The 23,243-nt window shown below is 28.4% G+C and overlaps 1 protein-coding gene across 2 annotated transcripts in view; it reads left to right on the forward strand.

Annotated features, from left to right (window-relative positions):
• The first annotated feature begins 786 nt into the window (after positions 1-786).
• LOC126907057 (dual oxidase maturation factor 1) overlaps positions 787-23,243 on the forward strand; it is a 28,130-nt gene continuing 5,673 nt past the window's right edge. Inside the window, exons 1-3 of one of the 2 annotated variants that reach the window (XM_050688077.1) lie at positions 787-1,056; positions 18,063-18,216; positions 18,602-18,659. In XM_050688077.1, the coding sequence (XP_050544034.1) occupies positions 18,064-18,216; positions 18,602-18,659 (211 nt within the window). In that variant the 5' untranslated portion in view covers positions 787-1,056; position 18,063. Of the gene's footprint in view, positions 1,057-12,810; positions 13,084-18,062; positions 18,217-18,601; positions 18,660-23,243 lie in introns of those variants that run through there. The other variant, XM_050688076.1, reaches the window with a different exon arrangement.

Genomic DNA, 23,243 nt, shown 5'->3' on the forward strand with positions numbered 1-23,243 from the left:
ATATTCACATTTTGCAATGTAAAATTCAATTGTATTTCAAAGTATTCCTAAAGATATACTTATACTTAAAAATTAACTTTTAAACTGAAATTATGGCATTTAGAATAAATGTACATACGGCAAAATCCTCAAATATTGATGACTATATAAATTGTATAATTTAGATTTACCATTAATTTTTTTAGGTTAGGTAAGAATTTCAAAAAGTATTACCAGTGTATAGAAGAAAGCTTTCTGTCTAAGTATACCAATAAGACAAAATTATCTTCTAAAATCATGAATCTTACGACATTTATTTTGATTAATGTGTATTTCATTAAACAAAATTTACCCCTTATACAACATAAACATACTATTCCCGACAGACATGGCCAAGGTTGCCATTTATTAGTGTTTAGAGTAAGTAACGTTAAATAATATTATTTATAATAAATTACTGAACGCCATTCAGTTGTACATCGACAATGATGAATTTTATGATACCCACGATATGTAAATACCACATAGCATTCTACAATGACGTCTAGGCGCCAGGCAAATGACAGGAATTCAGGGAGATCAAGTTATTAATGCGATGTATAGACTTATCAATTGTAACATTGCAAAAACCAAAATGTTAATACTTTAAGTACAGTATGCCAACTGAAAGCAAGTGTCCTGTTATCACATCATAACATAATATGTACGGCATAACGTGCAATTACGTCCTAAACATCTGCTAGCAGACCACTTTCACCAACCGTTAGAGAGTGCAGTCCGCCTTTCGTCATTACTTCCCGGTCTATCGTCGCCGCAGTGTTCCGGTGATTCACGAGCCGGCAAGTGGTGTACGCGAACACGATTTAAGGATTCTTTGTGGTACTCTAAGTGTGGCTTTTTAATTTTGTTTAAACACGATTCAGCAAACTGTCAAGAGAGTATAAGTGCTCGACGACGCGTCGTCTCACGTTCGTAATGACATGGCTCGGGTCAGTAAACTTCTGCAGATGGCAGAGCCTCCCAAATTCCGGATTAGACTGCGTTTTAAGATCATAGCGAAAAACATATTTCCATTAAGTAAGTACCATACACTGAAACTGAATGTTAACTGTTTTCTTCTTGGTAGACCACTATGAGACAATAAACCATTCTGGTTTTGTCAACAACCATACTAAGAGGTTAGTTAAGGAAAACGATAGTATCACATGATTGTTTTAATGTATTAACAAAGATATAGTTAAACTAAAAATGTATACATTATGTCATATTTTTGGCATATCTAGTATATTTTTAGAGGTGACCTCATGGTCATCTCTTAATTAAATTTGATTGTGTTTTTTTAGTAAGTGCCAACAATCGAACACTCAAAATATCTGACTAATATAAAATAAATCATTAAAATATATATATAATTTATGCCAAAAATGTAAAAGTCTACATCATTAATCATACATTGATTGAGTTTTTTTTTATACAACCGTATAAATTGACTTGTTTCATTCATTTTAAAGCATTGACTTTTGATTTAAGCTCATGCTATACTTCAACAAAAATAAATTTACTTCTTTCTATAAACTATACCTCTTGTGAATATATTTAACACAATTATTGAATCAACTACTTGAAAACTATACATAACATAAAATTTTATTANTTTTGGCATATCTAGTATATTTTTAGAGGTGACCTCATGGTCATCTCTTAATTAAATTTGATTGTGTTTTTTTAGTAAGTGCCGACAATCGAACACTCAAAATATCTGACTAATATAAAATAAATCATTAAAAAATATATATAATTTAAGCTCACATATGCCAAAAATGTAAAAGTCTACATCATTAATCATACATTGATTGAGTTTTTTTTATACAACCGTATAAATTGACTTGTTTCATTCGTTTTAAAGCATTGACTTTTGATTTAAGCTCATGCTATACTTAAACAAAAATAAATTTAATTCTTTTTATAAACTATACCTCTTGTGAATATATTTAACACAATTATTGAATCAACTACTTAAAAACTATACATAACATAAAATTTTATTAAAATGAGATTTCTGATTTTTTTTTTTTGCAAAATAGAATTGGAAGTGTAAAATGATTATTTCACCGTCTCTAACTACTGAACTAAAAGACAGATATATTAAAATTGTTAATGTACTCATAATAAGAAAATAACCGCGTAATATGCATCATACTAATATAATAATAATACACATAATAATGCAAATAACACAGTGTACTTGATAATGTAATTCCAACTCTGACCGTCCTTCCCACAGGCATTCTTACGTAAAATAATAAAATAAAAATTTATGGTTATCGGACGTTGACGGTTTTGTAAATCATCAAATCATTTTTTAAAAAAAAGGTATTTCTCGATAAATGAAAATCTTCAAAATAATTTATGACTAAGAATTTTCAATAAAAATATATTTATCACATACTGCTGAATAACATGAGTTAAAGTTGTCATGAAATTTTGATTAATTATAATTTATTTTGGAAGGTTCGGCGCGTTATCCGAAAGGTCAAGAGTAAATGAAACCCGACATGTGTTGATTTTAGTATTTCCCTATTTGTCAAAATATACGCAGCAATTGATTCGGTCTGAAGCCCAACGTCCGTCCGTTGACTGGTACGCACATTGAGTCTAAAAAACGAAAAGTCGGGGCAATAACATTTTACAGCAGCTGATATTTGCATAACAATCGCGAACGTACTGAAGATAATAATAATTCGGTTTCGTGACGAACTTGGCGATTGAAACTCTTTACACTTGTCGTCGTTGTAATCATAGACGGCCTATAACAGCCAACTAACTATGTACACTCGTGTTCCATAAGAACAACGTACGACCGTTTAAAATTGCGTGCTTCACGATTTACGCGCCCATTATCAAGTCACGCAATAGTCTGCAGTGATATCACACCAATACTGCGCTATAATAAAAATGCATTTTTTCATACGCCTCGGTACCTAATTCTATTAAGTGTAATTAAATTACGTAAGTCAAACTATTTTTTAATCGTAACATAACCGAATCAATTTTTATCAGATGTTCAGTCCGAACACTCCTATACGACGACAAGGATCTCGACAATCCATTAGGCATATCGAGTGCTTTCGTCATGAATGTATTGATACATATTACTAGAGTTATCGGCCGACCAACGCGGTAAAAAAAATTATTCTAAATTACTCGTTCGTTCACGATATTCTTAAATTTTGGCGCGCACGAAGGTTTATCGTGATATTTTCGTTACTGTGATTAGTTTTATACACGTATAGACGTAATCACGTGACGTTTTTATTTGTTTCCCTTAAACAGAACACGTAGTCATTTATTCTACTGAAGTCTATGTACTCTATTGGGGTACTGCACGCGATCATATTTTATTAATTGTCGCAATCGAAACCTTATCAATTCCAAACGCATATATAAGAGACAGATCAATTTTTTATGGGCTACAGCCCATAAAATTCATAAACATTCTCTTTAAATGGACATTTGAAAAATAGACTCACCATAAAATTTTTTAAACATATAATATTACTTATAAGTATGTAAATACAAATTAAATCAGTAAAAAAGTGTACACTAAAAAAAAAAAACTTTATTAAAATCAACAAAGTTATTGTTACTATGTAGCCAACAAAGATATATGTTAGTACAATAAAAAAATTATCAACCAAACAAATATTTTATTTCATTAACAAAAATATGACTGATATAACAATAAAAATATTTGTGGACTGTATTTCTTCCCCGTATATCGGTGTATTATTTACTATCATGTGCTAGCGTTGAAGTCTTTTTAATTAGCTTATCTTTTTAAGACTTTAAGACTTTTTAAGCATATTTTCTCGCATTGGTGTGACCAATTCGGTATCGCAGCACTATACTTGACACGCACTATCTCGAGTTCAAAACTTTGTCACTAGTAGCTTCAATTGCTGAGCAAATGATCAATTTGGTAATCGAACTCTTCCTCCGGTGACGAACTAACCAACCGTCTCAGAATATGAATGGTTAATAAAAACTTACCCTTTGGGAAAGTTGCAATGGGCCTTATGGGCCTGCGAAAGCAAAACAATTTTTCGCATTAATTTTTAATAAAATCAGAAGAACAGTCTTTTGTGGCTCAGATAAAAGTACATTTACACAGGTATGTCAATTTATCAATAAATGACTATCAACAAGTTCAATTATGTGATACTTCCTCGTTGAATAAATGACGTTTATTACTCAGTTATAACATATAGTATGATGGCTTCGTTTTTTATGTCATAATTAGCGCTAATTATTTTATCGGGTTATTTTCAAATAACTGCACATGTACTATAATATGTAGTACAATAATATATTTACAACAATAATATCAAATCATGATAATTTTTATTCAGAATTTGCATAAAAAAAAACACCTAATCAAATTTGCGAATATACGTCAAGTGATAGTATACTAAACAAATAAATAAATCAGTATGTAAATATGCTACTACTCGAAAACTAACTTTAGATTTACATTCACTATGTGTGCACAAGAGTCGAAAATATGAAATCTAAATATTTGTATATTTTGTTCCACAATTAGATATTTGCTTTTGAGGAATTGTAATGTTTTTACTATCCTCGCTACTGAAGTATATAAGTAGGGAAGAGTATAGCGTTGTAGTAATAATCGTGTACTTTCCTTGTTAGTATGGATTTTACATGTCTTGACTGAAATCTTTAAATTTATGAAACAATTAAAATTAAAATGGAACGTTATTTAATAAATCAACTTTTTTTTTAATAATTATCTTGATCATAACAACTGTGTAGATTAAACCAGTTATCTTGTATTAGTAGGATTTCAAGTGGTAGAAATGGATAATCATTTTTTTGTGACAATAAATATCCAAAAAATTCTCTAACGTTAATAGCATTTATTCACTACAATATCTTCGATAAAAATTTGACTTATTACTTTTAATAATTAGTATAATCAAAAGAAGAAAAAAACTTTGCTAGGAATTTATTAAATTAATTTAACTGTCATAAATTAAATATATATTTGTTTATTTAAGTAGAAAATTGTGTATAATTACCTAATACACAGTTAAACCTCGAGAATATGTACAAGTGTATAGCATTTGGGCCATTTTCAAACGACTATAAAAATTAAAAAATCATTCATCAATTGCTAACTTGAAAACCCGTTAGATTGCATAACGTTCATATACATGTTTAATTATAATGCATAATAATTCATTTGAATCTTTATTTTAAACTTTTATTGGTCACGACAAATTAATCAATTGCTCAAACCTCGAAGGTGCGCGTAATCCGCATTAAATATAACTAAAGTCTATTACAATGGAACAATGGAAAGGCGAAGGTCGTTTTATGTGATCTAATTTCTTTCCTGTATTCATTTCACCGGAAATTCCATACGACCTTTACGTATAGTTTCCTCAACGCCATATAAGAACCAACAAAACTTCAGTAGCCATTGTGTTAATATGTACGTAATGTAATAATTGCGTGTACCGATGCTCAGTTAAAATAGTAATATTTATAATTATTCTATTGCGTACCAAGGGTCAGTAGGCCTTCACCCAGCTGTAAGCGATGCGCGATGAGATATAATGTAACGTATGCATTTCTATGTAGTACGAAGATAGAATATGTAGCTAACCTTGGCGTTCTTCGGCGTGTATTTTTTCAGCTTTTACTAGTTTTTTTATGAACAAGTTGCAGTATCCGTGACCAAGGATAATTATCACAATAATTTGGCCGTGCGGTATACGCGGACACTGTTATAACAAAACCTTATGTTTCTACAAAGTTACAACTTAAATAATTAAAAATCATAAAAGTTAAATATTTATCATGCGGTTTTTCTTCAAGAGAGGTTCACGCCAAAGATGACGATCAATATTGACCCTAACAGCTATCTATCCCCTCGGCTAAACATGAGCTATGATGCAACGATTATGGTCAATGACAGTAGTCGTCTTGTTGGAATGTAATAAAAACTATAGTAATGTGTATTATTATTATTTGTTTAAATGCATAATATTTTGTTAACTGTAAAATTATTATAATGTGCAATTATCGTCAGTAATTACTTACATGGATAACAAAAAACATGTAATAGTCATATGGGAATGGTCGCGGTATTGTGTAAAATGAGTATTACAGTAAAAAAAAATTGCAATACAAAAAAAAGAACAAAATTCATTGGACACGATTCATAAAATACACTGTTGTTACAAAATTCTAAGTAACGCATACTATAGTAAATTATCTTAACATAAATTTATTCAAAAAGAGAGTACCAACTCGACGATGACATGACGTAGTAAATTAATGATAGACCATCAACATTAGTAATCACAATTGTTTAACTGAGAAAAAACCCCTAATTTATAGATATTAGCACTAAATGAATTGAAGATATTCTGACTTTTTATTATCATAGGTTGATGATATCAGTTAGTTATGTTGTTTATTAGCAGCAGTTGTACTAAAGGGAAAGTGGGATTGTACGAGTTGGTTTGACGGCGCCATACATAGTGTACATTGGCTAACGTTTAATTATAAATTCATTATAATTTTTTAATGTTTTAAGTGCTGAGAGCAATAAAATATTACTATGATTTATTACAGTCCCGGTAAAAGTTTAAAGTCTAGCATATGATTTAAAATGGAGAACATGATTTAAAGTAGATATATGACATATAGTCATAACACATAGTAGTTCTGCGATCTCCCACACATTTTTTTAAAATGTACATACGCCATGGTATGCAAGTGTAGGTATACACCTATTCACCAGGATGTTGGCGAAACCGTTCCGCGTATCTTGTTTAATTTAGAAAAATTAACATATAACCTGTACTGAATAAAAGACGGTCTGGATTTTTGGAAAAATGTGTTTTCGAAGATTCAATATTTTTAAAGCCAAGATACTCATTAATCAATTAAAACAACTATTTATTAGAATAATTATATTGTATATCTATACACGTACAGAATATCTTTGTCATGGTTTAATTTTTATGATAAATTATGTATTGTAAAAACATTCTAAATACATTAACCCTCGAAACTTAATTGTTTTACATTAAAATCACTATAATATAGAAATTATAATTGCTATATTTGTTTTAATAATTATTAAAACAAATATAATACATTATTTTATATAAAAACAAGAAAAATACTGTATATAATCTATTTTTTCTTTATTAAAACATATTAAATATAAATTATTGAAAAATTATTTTTTCATGCTGTTCGAAATATTTTTATTGAAATCTATTTAGTGATATCGTAAGTACTCTGATATTCAATCATCATCACTTTTAACTTAGCCACAAGTTGACTAATTTTTAATTTCTGACTGGGATTCTATCATTCTGGTTCTTTACTTATTTCAATGTCCTTGTGATTTTACTGTTTTTTTTTTGTTTCAAATGTGCATTTTAAAATTTGTTTTATATAATATATAACTTAAAAATTAAGATGTAATTTAAATTTTTTATTGCACATATTATTTAATTCAAACTTTGAATAGTAAATGTGTTACTTCAAATGATGTATTTAATGGAACCTAATAGACTTTTAATATTTCACCAGCATTAAACATCGGAAGACACAGTCAAAAGAGATAGAAATAAATGCTTAAAAAACTGAGTATAAGATATTGCAGAGAGGAGAAGTGGTTAATCTTGTTCATCCACATTTATAAGTTGAGCAGTATGTATTTTAGAGATTGTAAGAGTTCAAATATCTAGAATCGATATCAACATTTAAAAACGATGATCTTATAAAAATAAAAGCGAGACTTTAAGCCGGTTATAAATAGGTAATTGAAGGCTAAATAGATTGTTAAAGGCGAGAAAAATATCGAATAACCTTAAAAAACAGCTATATTGTTACCTATACCTTTCGCCCAGTGGTAATGTACAAATGTGTCATGTGGATAATACAGAAATCAAAGAAAGCTTTTGGGCGACAATAACAATGATGGGAGAACCAAATCAGGAAAGATGTAAAATCGGTCGATCCAAAGGCTATTTAGTATATTTTGGTGATGGAAAGAGTGAAGTGATCTGTGTTTCACTGTATGTCAATCGTCGATTACAAAAAGAATAAGTTAGTGAAAAAAAATGAATATAAATAGTTTGATAGCCTTTTTTAAATTTAATAGGTCATAAGATTGAGGTTTCAGATATACTTTAAACCTATAAGTCAATTTTAACAAGAACAAGTTTACGTGATGAATGACGTAATTATAACGTTTAAAATGAACATTTTTTTCAAAACGTAATCAAAGAACAAAAAACTAAATTATGTTAAATCAATAAACGTTAAATATCATTGAACATAACACAATTGTAACGTAAAACAACGATGAAAATATTGCTTTATATTAACTCGCACGTAAATTTAAAAATGCATTTTTTCTAAAAAGTTAATCAAACCGACATTATATTTTTTCAAAAATAACTGCAAAACTGTGGACAATTTCATTATAATACATACATTATATGGCCCAAGTTTTTTTATTTTCATTCTTGTTAATTATACATGTCATTTTATGGAAAACGGCGTGTCTACAGCAAAATAGTTTTAATTAGATGTATTTGATTACAGATCTTTCGTATAACCAAGACCATGCACTCGTTAAGATAAAAATGTTTAATGACCTTGCTACTAATATTAAATTTATCACACTTGTATTAAATAACATACATATCAGTATATCCTGACTATACTAAACGCTTTGAATACATACACTAGTTATTTAATCACATTTATCCTTAAGTATCGATTTAAAATTGTATTTTGCAATTACGCATTACTTATACACTGTATTAATATGTATAAATAGTTCAATAAATTAAAAAAATTTAGAGAAAACTAAAATAATAAAAAAATAAAATTGTTTTAGATATTAACAATACTTTTGCATAATGAATTTTTTATAAAGAGAATAGAAAATACTAATAAACAACTCTAGTTTCCATTTCTGTTTCAAATATTTGTTACACTGTAAATAATTGTTTAAATATTTGTGGGTAATATAATCATAGAGTCTGCTTTTAAAAATATTGACAAATTATTTACTAAATGTTCCCACTATAATGAAATTGAAGGGCATGGCGCAACAAACAGATAAATCCAACTTTTCAGAAAATAACTTTTTGTTAATTTTGAATAAACTTGATTTTTCTGCGTTAATCAGTACAAAAACAAATTCTATATTTCTATAGATAAATAAAAATTTCTTATTTGTAGAGATATTTAATTTAGAAAACACATGTTACCATTGTCTTTAATAAAAAAATGTTAATAAAATTGCTTATCCTAAAATATTTTTAAAATATGGACTTGTAGTGGTTATTGCACCAAGCCCATCAATTACTAAATTTTCACTTGTTTAACATTATCAGATTTCGAACTTAAAAAAATAATTGGAAAATTGAAAACGCGTCACACACACATAATTTATGTTTTGTTTTACAAATGTGATTGAATAAAGACCATACTATAATATCATTCATGGATTAAATCTATTCATCTATAATTTCATATATTATGAGCGGTCGGGTTTCCACGATCACATGGCTGGCCGTCGGGTTTATACGCGTTTATTGTATTCACATGTATTCAATAAGATAACATTGAGTTCAGTTATAATTACAATTATTTAAATAGTTTTTGTGCAAAAATGTTTACACATATGTTAAAGGAACATTAAATACGATGAATAACGGGGAAAAACCTGACCTATGGTTAAAAAGGTTGCAGGATTTCCATCTAGTCATAACAATCAACAATAAGATAATATAATTGCATCATAATATGCAGTGGTACTATCTTTTTAAGCATAATAAAACTTTTTTCGTCAAAAAGAGTATTTAATTGTATGTAGGGAGGTAATTCGGGAAATACCAAAGTGGACAGTGGCCCTGATTTTTAGTGATCCATGAAAAGTTAATATTTTTTCTTTAAAATATGCTGATAATTTGCAAAATAAAATTAGCAATAATGAAAAATTTTAAGTGTGAAGTGACCCGTTTAAAAGTTTACCAGTCCTAAAAAAAATAAATGATGCTACAAATTACGAAGTGTAAATCCAGACTATATGCATATATAGATGTGGGGATTAAATAAGATAAAACAAATATTGTAATTTTTTAAATTATAACTGATTAAATAAAGACATTATAATTTTATCATAAGAGCTGGGCATAAGCTTTGGGCCCTCCTACATGTGCAGTTTCCCACTTCACAACAAATTTTTGTAGAATTGTAGAGCACTTATTATTTTTTTTTTTTACAGTTTCATACTGTCTAAATAATGTTATAAACGTTTTTTTACATGAGGAATTGTTAATAATTATATCTTTGCATACGAAACATGTGAAATGACGTGTAGGTACAATGAACTTGAGTTTTTTTCATTCTATTCAAAGCATTGTGGTTTTTAACATAATATGTTAATATATTATATAATTATGGTGTAGGGAGAAATGCAATAATATGAGCAAACTATCCACTATGCGGGTATCCGATCAACATCAATATTTAATAATATAAAAATATATATCATATAAGATATAACATACAAAAATATTTTTGAAATTTACTTAAAATCCCAGAATTATGTAAAAAATTGTGTGAATAGTTATTTTTAACAGAAACTGCAATTTATTATAACTTAAAACCTATAATTTACTAACAAAAATATTGAAAATATAATAGCTGTTTAAAATCACAAAAAATACCATTAACATCTACAGAGTGATTCATATATCATGAAACACTTAACTAGTTAAAAAATAAAAATATTGAAAAATTTCCTTATGGTTTAGCAACATATTTTTCATGGCAAAAATAATAAAATCGATTTTTATAATATATACGATTAATTCAACTCTAATGGAATAAATAAGTGTAGCATTATTTCTTTCTCTAAAAAATGCAACTAAATAACATTTAACTGAAATTTAAATCATTAAAATTTATATTGAACTTGCGATAAAATATCTTTGAGTAATTTTTGATTCTAAACTTTTAAACATACATATATTGGAAATAACAAAAAAAAACCTTTAAGTAATTGGTGCAGTTAGATGGAGCTGTCTTATATTTAATGATCGAATCACATTCAAATGTCTATTCCTCTCTTGTTAAATCTCATATCTTGAATACGCTATTTTTATTTGGGAAATCAAAACTCTAATCCATAGCAACTCAGATTAAGTCCATAAGAAACAAAAATATTCGTCATTTATTTCTAGTTTTAAATTAATAGTATTTTTAATATAGCTAGTTTAATATAGTTTTAAATAATATCAGCCGCAAGTGATCAATTTTTATTATATATTCGCTATATATCATATAAATGTAATATTTCATAAAACCTCATCTATATCGTAAGAATATTCTTCAAATATTTGACTTAAAAACTTAAATGGATAGAATATGTAATACTTATATCATGTTTATAATGCAAAATTGAATTACAGTAATTGTAAAATTGTAGACAGTAATTTTTATGTATCCTGTCATTGTTATCATTATAATATGATTTGTATATAAAATAGGATTTACATCTGTTAATAAAAATAAAGAAATAATATTGAGAAATTTTTTTGGTTTCTTTAAAATTTCTCTATAGGCAAACTGTATAAACAATATAGTTTTAATAATTTTGTTATGACTATTACGGTTTATATTATTTGATTTCCAACGAGTACAGATGTTTAAAATTTAATAGTTAGCAAAAAAAAGCGTATTTATTTTTTAAAAATAAAACTGCAGCATTATCATGTCGCATATTGATAAACAGCACCATTGCAAAGAAATACGATAAACTGTGCAACCTATCATGTAATGAACTGGTAGTAATTATCAATTAACGGCTAAATAAATATATCGTCTTTTAAAAATAAGTACACCTTTTCCTGATCGGCCCTAAACTTTAAACGTGGAAAGTCAAACAATGTACAATTTTTTATTTAGTAAAAATCATTTTTTCAATTTGATTAACCTGCTGATATAAAAAAAATCGAGTAACCTTTGTAAATTAAATGTTGATAAGAGTTTAGGATATATGGTGTGGTAGCAGAAATTTGATTTTTTCCGTAGAGAAGCTCAACAAATAACCAATTTTTATTAAAATAATAATTATTAAAAATAATTCTTATATTTATAAATATATTTAATGAGGCGTAGTTGAGGGATCTTCCAGTAAATAATTTACTTATATAAAACAGAAATTATTAATAGTTAATCCTGACAATTATTTTAATTATAAATGATTCATGAGTTATCGCTCAATTTCACGAAGTAAACCAATAATAAACCTTGTCGTGATTAATAAAAGTAACTAGTTCATAGGAATTTGATCGACAATCGTTTATTATTTTTTCGCTCCGTCACACTACACTTCCTGTTTGGACATTTCGTTCTTTGTACCTAATCATTCTTGTCGTCCTTGCTAATAAATCTCCTCCACAAATTAGATCATTACTATTGATAATATCCATCTGTTGTTATGTTCAGGTGCTTATGTCTTGTTCGAGTGAAAGCTCGGAAGTAAAGTGGCAGGACATCAACTAATGTAAATCGAAATATTATATATTAAAAATATGTAATGTTTTTCGTTTACATTAGAGGCCAACGTCGTCTACGGTGACCTTGCCATCTGAGTGCTCCCTACCACATAGCTCACACGTTTTTTTTCTCGATATCCGCAGTCGCCTCATTATTTCGACAATTATTATTATCACTAACTTTTTTTTTTTATAACCTCAGACCGGCTGCTCCGAGTCAGCCTCATCAGTATCCGCTCGGGATCCAATCGTCGCGCGCGTTAAAATACTCAGTGACCATCATGCCAAGCTGTACGTTATCAACAGTAGCCGGTAAAACATTCATACTCGATACGCTAATGTTAAGCCATTAGTTTGTTATGTGAAGTGTTAAAATTTTAATCTATTAAATTTATTTATTAAAAAGTTTCTTTTAATTTAAATTAATTTTATCATCGTGAGACAAAAACTTTCTTGGATATTGTCAATTTTATAGGATCAGGTAATTGATGACTTTATATTACCATTTGTTAATTTATCTTTATCAAAAAGAGGCGACTATCATTTTAAAAATTCAACGCTTTCTTAAAGATATTAAGAAAATTTTATATTTAAAAATTAAATAGCTGCGACAAATTTTAGGTGATTGTAGGAAAATTGTCCTAATACGACACTTTTTTTGTTGAATGAAGAATTTGGAGGGGAAACTTGTTTATTAACTTTTGAAACTTTAATAGCTCATTTTTAATTGTATTAATTACAGATTTTGCCTATCAATTGATAAATTAAGCAAAAATTTACAATTTTAAAAATGTGACTACTATGTCATTTTACCAGATAAATTGTTAAAAATAAGTTGTAACTCATGAAACATAATTTTGGTGTTAAATTTTATGATAAATGTTAAAATGAGGAAACTATTCTAAATTTTAGTAAGAGGTTTAAGTTATTTATTTAAAGAGCCTTTGGTTCGCAATAGTTTTTAATTTTATCAAAATCGCCAATATATCATATTAAGCAGATCTCCCCTATCTTTAATGTTTGATTAATCAATATTTTACCGAGTTGATCAATTTATATCTTATTAAAATTATTTTATATCCTAGTCTTAGTTTGTTAATTCTCTTATGGTAAAAATTGATTTAGTTTAGTTTTGATTTAATTTTTAAAAATATATTTGTATAAAAACGTTAAATTTGAATAAGTGTTCACAACTAAATTAAAAAAAGGTGGGGAATTAATGACCACTCTGCCAGTCACCACCTTAGCTTTAATGTTGCGCTGTTTGCTATTGGTTCCCAAATGGGTGATAATACAAGAACTTTGACAGTGACACACAATTTGTCTTATTAGCTTTCTCAGACATAATAATGTCGCATCAAGCGACAGGTTATGTAAAATTCCTACCAAATCATTGTAAGGTAGAGCCGACCCCAATCAGATCGAATAGAGGCTAAGGAGATTTAAATTTAAATAAAACGTCATATGTCACTGAAATTTTCGAAAATTGTAAAAACTCAAAAAGTATAAATTGAACTTTATTCAAACAATTAAAAAAACTACACAAATAAATTTTCTGTACGTATTAAAAATTACATCAGTGACCAAGTCAGAATTTTTTTTTAGGGGGGCGTTTGTTTTTAACATATAGGAATTTCATTAGAATCTCTCATAAGTTTAGCATTCTATAACTGAGATAAAGAAAATATAAACTAGCAAATCGAAGAATAGTTAAAAATTAATTGAATATATTTTAGGACTTAATCAGGTGTTTTCATAGAACATAACTATAATTTTTATATATTCAGGAAAGGGCAAACTGCAACCCCTAGTTATGTTATTGGATTTCATGAAATAGCGTAGTGTAAAGAATACAAAAAGATCAATAAAAATGATAATTTAATATGTAGTAAACCTTAATAAGCTAGATAATATGAACTATGTAACTTATAAAAACGTAATTGATTAATTAATTAATTGGTAAGAAGTAAACATTTTTCTAAATTTATAAATATCATAAAATAAATAGTCATTTTTACAATATGCAACTATGTGATGCAATTTGCTACACATAGTTTTTAATAATGGACAATTATTTAGTTTTTTACTTAATGAAAAATTGTATTACTGTGTACATGTCGTAGATTCACTGTTTTTTGTTGCATTATAACTTTACTCTATAGAATCTCATTGATGCAAAATCGAATTGGCAAATCGTATGAAAGTCATATTAAAAATTTACCTCAGTTTTTAACGCTAATATTTCAAATCTGTTTTACAATAAATAATTTTTATAACAAATTTATTAACAATGACATTATTGAGAAAAAACACTTAGTGGAGCCACCCGACAACTTTAGATTAAATTTATGAAAAATAATTATTGAGTATTCCGTTTTACAATATATTTTCACTCACGATATTTTTTTTTTTTGTATGAACTAACTATATATTATAAATAAATTATGTAAAATCACTCCTTATATAAATTGATTATATTAGTATTTATGGTATCCATACTTTTACTTAAAGCCAAACAAAGAGAAAAATATTATTGTTATAATATAAAATATTATTATTTAAAATTAATTCAGAATTGAATTTCGGTAGAGGAAGATTGGCGTCCTACTTGCTAAGATATTTGCTATAAGATAAAACATTTTTATACAATGAAATTTTGTTATGCTCTTTCTACTTCCCCACAACTCTAGTGACATCGAATAGATAGATAAAAAATCGATAAGAAAATTTTGGTTCTTGCTATCTAAAAAGATGAATGATTCAGAAAGTTGGGACTTGTAAATCAATAATGATTAATTACATTACTTTTAAAAACTAGATTTGCGAATGATACTTTGTTTTCCTATATCTAAACACAATGGTTCAACCTGGATAAAAGTAAGGGTAGGGACATCCCCAATGAGTATTTTGCTTGCTAAATCACCATATTTTTGATCTTCTGAGAAGATTTTTTTTCTCTTCACTTGACAAGTAACTGACAAAAATGTTTTTTTGAAATAATTACCCACCGATATATCTCTAGCTATGTTAGTCTACTGATCCTAATAACGTTATTGCTTTGCGTATGATTTATTCTTAATTTAAGTACTTGACTAAACTAACAATTTTTTAAAATTAAATGATGAAAATATTGTCAAAAATACAACATAAACAATCTTGTTTTAACAATCTTTATTTTTCAATCTTTTAAGATTGAACTTAAATGCAAATGACTAACTTCATAATTATTCATGGGAAGTAAAAATATAATAACATTATAATTAATGTTATAAATTGTTAATGACTATTTATTTTTATCAAATATTTTATATTTCAATGCTGATATTAAATTATGACTCTGACCCACTTATAAAGTAGTCTATTCATGATTAATTAACTTTATTTATTTAACCAATATATCAAGACAATATTTACAAGATTATAATATTTATAAGATGTATATATATATATAAACCAAACGCTTTGTTAATTTTCATAATCTTAATGAGCGTTAAAACAACTTTTAATGTTTCGAAAAATTGTACATAATTGCCTATCCATATTACTAAGAATATTTTTAGGCTGTTATTTCATTGAAATTTACTAAGCAATTAATTATCAAAATATTCCAATAAATTTGTTTTTTCGAATAAAATGAATGGCTATATGATATTTTTTGATGATTATAGTATGAAAAATCTCATAAATCAAATTAATTCTTCTTTCTGAGAAACATTTTTGGTCAGAAATGGTGATTTGCTAGTTTTTAATTGATTTTATTCAAATTTTTTATGAAGTGGATACAATTAACTAGTTACTAAAACTCTTGTATTCAGTTAATGAGCTAAAACCGTTAAAAAAACAATTTTAAATAATACTTTTTATCGGTACAATATGTAACTTAGTCAATAAGTTCTTTTCATTATGCAACAAGATAATTTGATGTAACTTCAAAGTTTTTGACAAGTATAATTTACTTAAGACATTTACGTTGCACACATTAGCCCGGGGGCATCGATGTGTTATCTTGGCAATATAACGACCATGAGAAATCGAAATATTCCAAATAATGTAATTTTTAATTTATTTTATTGATTACGATATAAAAATAAGACTTCAATAATAATAGTGTTATGCTTTAAAGTACAAATTATCTTTTTCGAATAGATTATACAAAAATAAACTTTAGTTTTATAATTAAGTTATTCATCAAATATATTTTATTGGTCAAATTCATGCATAGTTCATATTATTAATATTTTCTTCGGTTACATGAAAGTCTATGCACAATTAATCATAATAAAAGAATCATTATTCTAAAATGTATACGTAACAAAGGGAGATCGATCTGATAATAGTTATTTTTCTACTGAATAATTTATTCAAATGAAATTATGTTTATTTTGGAGTGTTTCCAGACGTATGCAACACAAACGCCAATGATTTTTTTTATTAGTAGAGATTTAATTACACTTACTACTAGCTAAGTGTATCAATTTATTAGAGTCTAAAAAAAAGTATTTCTTGAATAGATTGTCATTACTACTTAGAACGTACTCTGATATAGTAAATTATATGATATCAAACCGACAATTTTTTATTAAATTGTAAACGCTAATCCGTCAAGGCAACCTTGGGTAACGCCTTATTAAAAAAACGAGTTTACTCTAAAAAAATAAAAATTTTCGCACCGCTTATTAATTATTTTTAAATTATACTGGATAAAATTCAACATTTCCATATGAACGGTTTTCATTAGAACGCTAATATTGGTTTATGTCAACTATTGTAAAATATTTGTGGAGTAGTTAAAATAAACTACTTGACAATTATTTGACTTAAAATTTAAAGCGTCTGTACTATATTTACACACACCTACGCGTTCGTACTCGTGACATTGATCGTGTAAACATTTTTTGAAACTGTTCGTTAGTTCTTGATAAGACTACAAGTTGAACGTGGGACAATAAGGAAATCATATACATATGTGTAATGCTTAATGATTTTTTTAAGAAAAACCTTGTGGTATCATAAATGGCAATCGGAACGCACAAAAAAACATTAGAAACGCTTGAAATTGTTCTAAAAAAGAGGGAGTGATAACGTGAAAAATGTTTGATACTCGACAAACGTTTCCAATTATTATACTGGCGTACATAATTATTACTTTGTAAAACTTAATTTGGATCACTGTAAATACTAAGCGTTATGCAATCCTACGCAGAAGTTCCAATTTCAGTGTAACATAACAGCTATAATACTTATTCATTTGAAAGCCAGAGTCTATAAAGTAACTAACTATGGTAACATAAAAATGTACTTTCTAAATCGTGCTTGACCACTTGGCGAACAGTAGGTTTTAACAGTCGTTTAGCCAATAGTTGGTTTTTTTTTCTCCAAAACTGCATTGTATTTATTTCAATAAATGCTATTTTTTTATATAGAATCATTACAGAACTTAATTGTATACGATTTTTTCAGAATGACGTGGCTGAGAAGCGACGGAGGGCCCGTGTTTTACGGTTACAGCAACCGCACATCTGTCACGGGCGACGTGCAAATCATAACCACCTGTTTGGTGTTCGGCACGATTTTCGCCGCTTTCCTCATCATTTTCCCGGGAGTCCGAAAGGAAGTGAGTATGCATTTAGTGTTAACGTCGTCGCGTGTACGACCGGGTGATTTCGTGCAACAACTATTCAAATGTTGCTCAAATGCTCTGTCCGTTGCATCACAAAAGTAGTAGTAGCTCGTAATCAATAAGCTGATCCGTGTAGAATAAAACGCACGTGAACGTTTTAATAACACACAACCATGATACATTCATCCTTGACAATCGACCGATTCGTTTCAACTTGCAAGTGTATTAATCGATTAAGATTTTTTAAAACGAATCTGACGCCGCCGTAATAACGGGCAGAGTCGCGTAGGTCTTCCGGGAACGAAAGTTTCATAATTAACGGCAACCTTGCCGCGAACGGCATCACCGCAGTAATGGATTTTATTTTATTGTTTTTCAGAGGTTCACCACCTTCATGACTGTCACCTTGAGTCTGTTCGTCGGCAATGCTATAATGGGTGAGTGTAGACTATAAATACCTTTGAGTTCATTGTTTGTCTGCAAAGTACTGCGAATAGTGCGCCGTTAGTCGATGCAAACCATTGATTGGCTATAAGAGGTAAAACAATGACTAGCCAAAGTACAACAGCCAAATATAACTCAGTACCGGTATCCCAAAAATGTTTTGGGCGGAACGATTGCTTTGGCGCAATCCAAACGTTCAACTACATTAGTTTTGTCAAGGTCATTTTTGATCAGAATTAACAACATCACAGATAAAAGTCCGAACAGCTAATCCGATTTTTTACATATTTTGTTTTATAATAAGCAATTATAACATCTGGATTTACATTTTTAATCACCGTGTAACAAGTAATATTATGGTGTACGAATTGAGCTGATGTTTTTATATCGATCTTTGCAAATAGTTTTAGTGGTTCTTAATGTATGAATAACTTAAAAATTCTGTACCTCATTAGGAGCCTTCTCGATTAGCTTATATCTTACACTTTTAAGTACATTGACATCAGTTTTCAAAAAACAACCACAATCCTTAATAGTATCATATAATATACCCAAATATTTATAACCCGTTTCTAGTTAATTACGCCCACCGAGATTTATTTTTGGTTCACCTGACCAATCCAAGCCTCCTATAAGTTGTATAAATTTTAAATACTTTTAAATTTTTCAGTTTAAAATTATTAACTTGTTTAAATTCGGATGATTTGAAATGTAAACTAACATCAATAAAATACTTTTAAAATTATTATTATTATTTGATAATTTACCATAAACAGTTTTAACGATTTAGATCATTTCCTTTGCATGTGTGTGTACTGAATCCTGAAATGTTAGGTATGAGTCATTTAAATATTTGTATGTACGTTATTATTTAGGTAAAATATCATCCTCGTAGTTAAGATACCATAAAAAAGATTATCAACCTGTAATTATTTTCCTATAATAGAAATAGTTAGCTGGTTTCAGTTTTACGCGATCAATTGCAATAGAATTTATAATATTTCTCGGCCATGAAATCGATCGTTATTCAACCTTGTTATAAACGTTAACAGATTTCTTCATGAGTCTGAATAAAAATTATGAACATCTTTGAGAGTATAAAATTATCGAGCCATGTTAATACTTTAAATATAGAGCACTGATAACTAAGATTTTTCCTAAAATAATTCATATAAAACATTGGATGATTCATTTTAATTGGGGTTAATTAGTTAATATATAAATAAATATATTTTTTTTTAACAATCAAGTAGAATTAAATATATATTTTATTAATTGGAACAGCGTTAAACAATTCAATGGCGGCGTCGTTTTTAAATTTAGTTTGTCTTCAGTCTTTCGATGACAGTGACACGGATAGCGGTTGAAAACAATCGGAATCTATTTCTAGTTTAGTATAACAACAAAATGATCTTGAAATTTGCCGCATTAATGGAAGGAGTGGTTCGTGCACTTCAGTTACTACCGTGTCTTCGGGCAATAATCATTCATCCATTTACCAACAAAGTACTCGAAATACCGCACTTATAAATTATTAGATTGGCAACGGAAAGTCAAGGAGATCGTCGCGGAGTTCGGTTACCTTGACAGTCGGATGCATTAGTAGTCTTATAGTAAAACACTACTTCCTATAGTTCATAATTAAACATGTGTATGCGTACGAGTTGATACATTAATAGACTCAAGTTATAACAATAAAAACATGTTCTCGCCAACATTGTTCACACGCCGAATCTGAGTTAACCTTGTTAAAATAATGTACATCATGTCGCGCAACTAATTCGACCTTTTCAAACATAAGCAACATTAATCATTTGAGACGTTTAAACACAAAATGTATCTTAATCGAATAATTGTACATCAAAAAGATAATTCGCTCTCACTAAAAATGTGCTTCCATATAAAAATAAATGTTTATGTTTTGACTTCTATCAGTCGGTTTTAAAAATGCAATGTTGTTCAATAAAATATTCTTTTAACACAGTGTAAGTTCTGCATAAATTAAACCCTTTACTCAGGATTTTTTATCAGACCCATGAAATACTGTAGTCGGAGTTTATTTTTCATTTCGTATTATTTCAATAATAATCTAAGGGATGTAGGCTTATAAAATAAATATGCGTGGGAGTCATCTTCTTGCTATCATCAAATTAGCCTCTGTCTACGCTACTAAAGTTATATTTGAGATTTTCTACTATATTCATAAAAAAAATCATTTTTTAACTTTAACAATATTTAGAATTGAAATCATATTTTATTCATTGACTCATTTAATGACACCGACAATACTGTGAACTATTTTGTGTAGCATGTCCAAGCACCGCTTAAACAGTCTCGAGTCCAAATGAATACGAGTCGATATATTTTAGTTTCAATAAAAAATATTCATTTATATATTTCAGATTTATTAGAAAATCAAATTTTCGCATTAATTTCTTAATTTTTTCTTTTAATTTTCGACCTCTTTACAAATGCAGTGTGGTAACGTTTGTTCAAAGCGGTAATAGCTTATTAGTAAAATGTTACAAATAGTGTATATGTATTGCGTGTTTTTGGCTACGAGTGACGAGTACGATCATTATGACACTGTGACCTTTAACGATTCACTTCGCTTCGTATTTTTAAGATTTACACTAAATAATGAAAAACCATGTTATACATTAACTAGTTTTGTTATTCACAACGTGTGTAGTTATTTAGCTCGGTTCATTAGCCATTTGGCCTAGTGCTAATAATTCTTAGGCTATTCATTTGTCAAATCATTATAATACAAATTACGATTTTCTACTGTCATATATTGTCCAACTCGTCCTTCACGTTAAAGGTGCAATCGCTGACTTAACAAATATGGATCAGATTTATTTATATTATGTCGAAAATGATATGAATTTGAAAAGTTATACACCACATCACGATATAAAAATGATTCTATAAAATCTGTATCACCTTCAAAACGAATATTACATTTATCTGGCTCGAAGGTCTACGAAGAATTTAAACTTCTACGTGTTTACATTTATAGGAGAAAAATCCAAGAATTTTGGTAATTATACCGTAGTTGATAATTGGAGCACAACGAAATGTTAATATGATGTGTTTACTCATCGATAAAAACTGTTATAAACAAAATTATTTCGTTAGTTTTGTCAACGTTTTGTTAAATGATCTATTTACTCGAATTATTTCAAAAACTAAAATAAAGTTCAATAAACTAAAAGTATTGTTTATAGTAATTGAGGAGTTTATTTCGTACAGAATGTAAAGTAAGAAATAGCAATATAACTTTTAGTAAAGGAACTATTCTTATTGGAGATAGAAGCAGTCTAGTTAACCGGTGTATGTATAATTGTCGTCGAGAGTAAAGCAAAAGGGAACTTAAAATACTATAATTTTACAATAAAAAATACAAATCTTTTAAAGCCAATAACGTTTTAACGGTCTAGGCATATAGACCGTATTTAGACTATTACAAAATACATGAACTAACTGATGAATAACCATTTTACAATGAAACTTGATATCTTTTTACATTCATCCAGAGGCAACGTTTCATATCTTAATTGCCTATTACAAAATATCGCGTAACATATTTATTGGATAATTTGACTTCCGAGAAAATACAAATTCTATCTCTTAATAACAGTTTGTAATAGACCTTAGTTCGTTAAACGTTTTTTATTACAGGCAATACAGCTTTCGGGCACACAACAGTGTCGCGAAACCGTTCGAGGTTAGCTTTCGCTAATGCCTATATATATTTGATATTGTATGTTAAACAAAAACATTCTACCCAATAAATAAAGAAGTGGCGCAATTCTTGTGAAACATCGCAATGACTTTACGATTAATTGTTCAAGAAAATAATGTACAGAGATTAAATGACTATGACAAACTGTATAATTAATAAAATCTGCAAGGTCCGAATAACTTAACCCTTGAAAATGATCTTATTTCTGAAGTTTTTTGGTAATAAAATTCGGCAACAGGTATATACAGCGATGAAGTAATGCAAACATATTTATGCGTTTATTCTAAAATCAAAATAAATTCATCAACATTATATGAGTATTAATGGTATTTATGGTCATCAATGAAAAAAATGCAATCATAGATACATGTATGTGTAATTATGTGAGCTCTTGTGAAACCATTTCGCCCGTGCTGATTACTGCGAACAATAGCTTGCTGCTTTTTGTATGTACGAATGCTGTACATGATTGTTTTTCTCCCGATTGATCCTCAAGGATACAACATGATAATTTCAAGGATCGACAGTGTTAACTATTCTGTTAAGTATTTTAAGGTTTTAGTGAAAAGCGACGAGGTAATAATGGTGATTAATGTCAAATAAACGATAAAAAAAAGGTGAAAAATCTCGCATCGTGTTGCGTANAACTATTCTGTTAAGTATTTTAAGGTTTTAGTGAAAAGCGACGAGGTAATAATGGTGATTAATGTCAAATAAACGATAAAAAAGGTGAAAAATCTCGCACTCAATTACTCTAAATCATTTCCATGTATGTCAGACCTTACGACCAAACATGTTCGTTTTATCAATTCGGGAAATCCACAGTGCT

This window comes from Daktulosphaira vitifoliae, unplaced genomic scaffold, assembly GCF_025091365.1.
Source record: "Daktulosphaira vitifoliae isolate Bord-2020 unplaced genomic scaffold, ASM2509136v1 Scaffold_5, whole genome shotgun sequence".
Lineage (NCBI taxonomy): Eukaryota > Metazoa > Arthropoda > Insecta > Hemiptera > Phylloxeridae > Daktulosphaira > Daktulosphaira vitifoliae.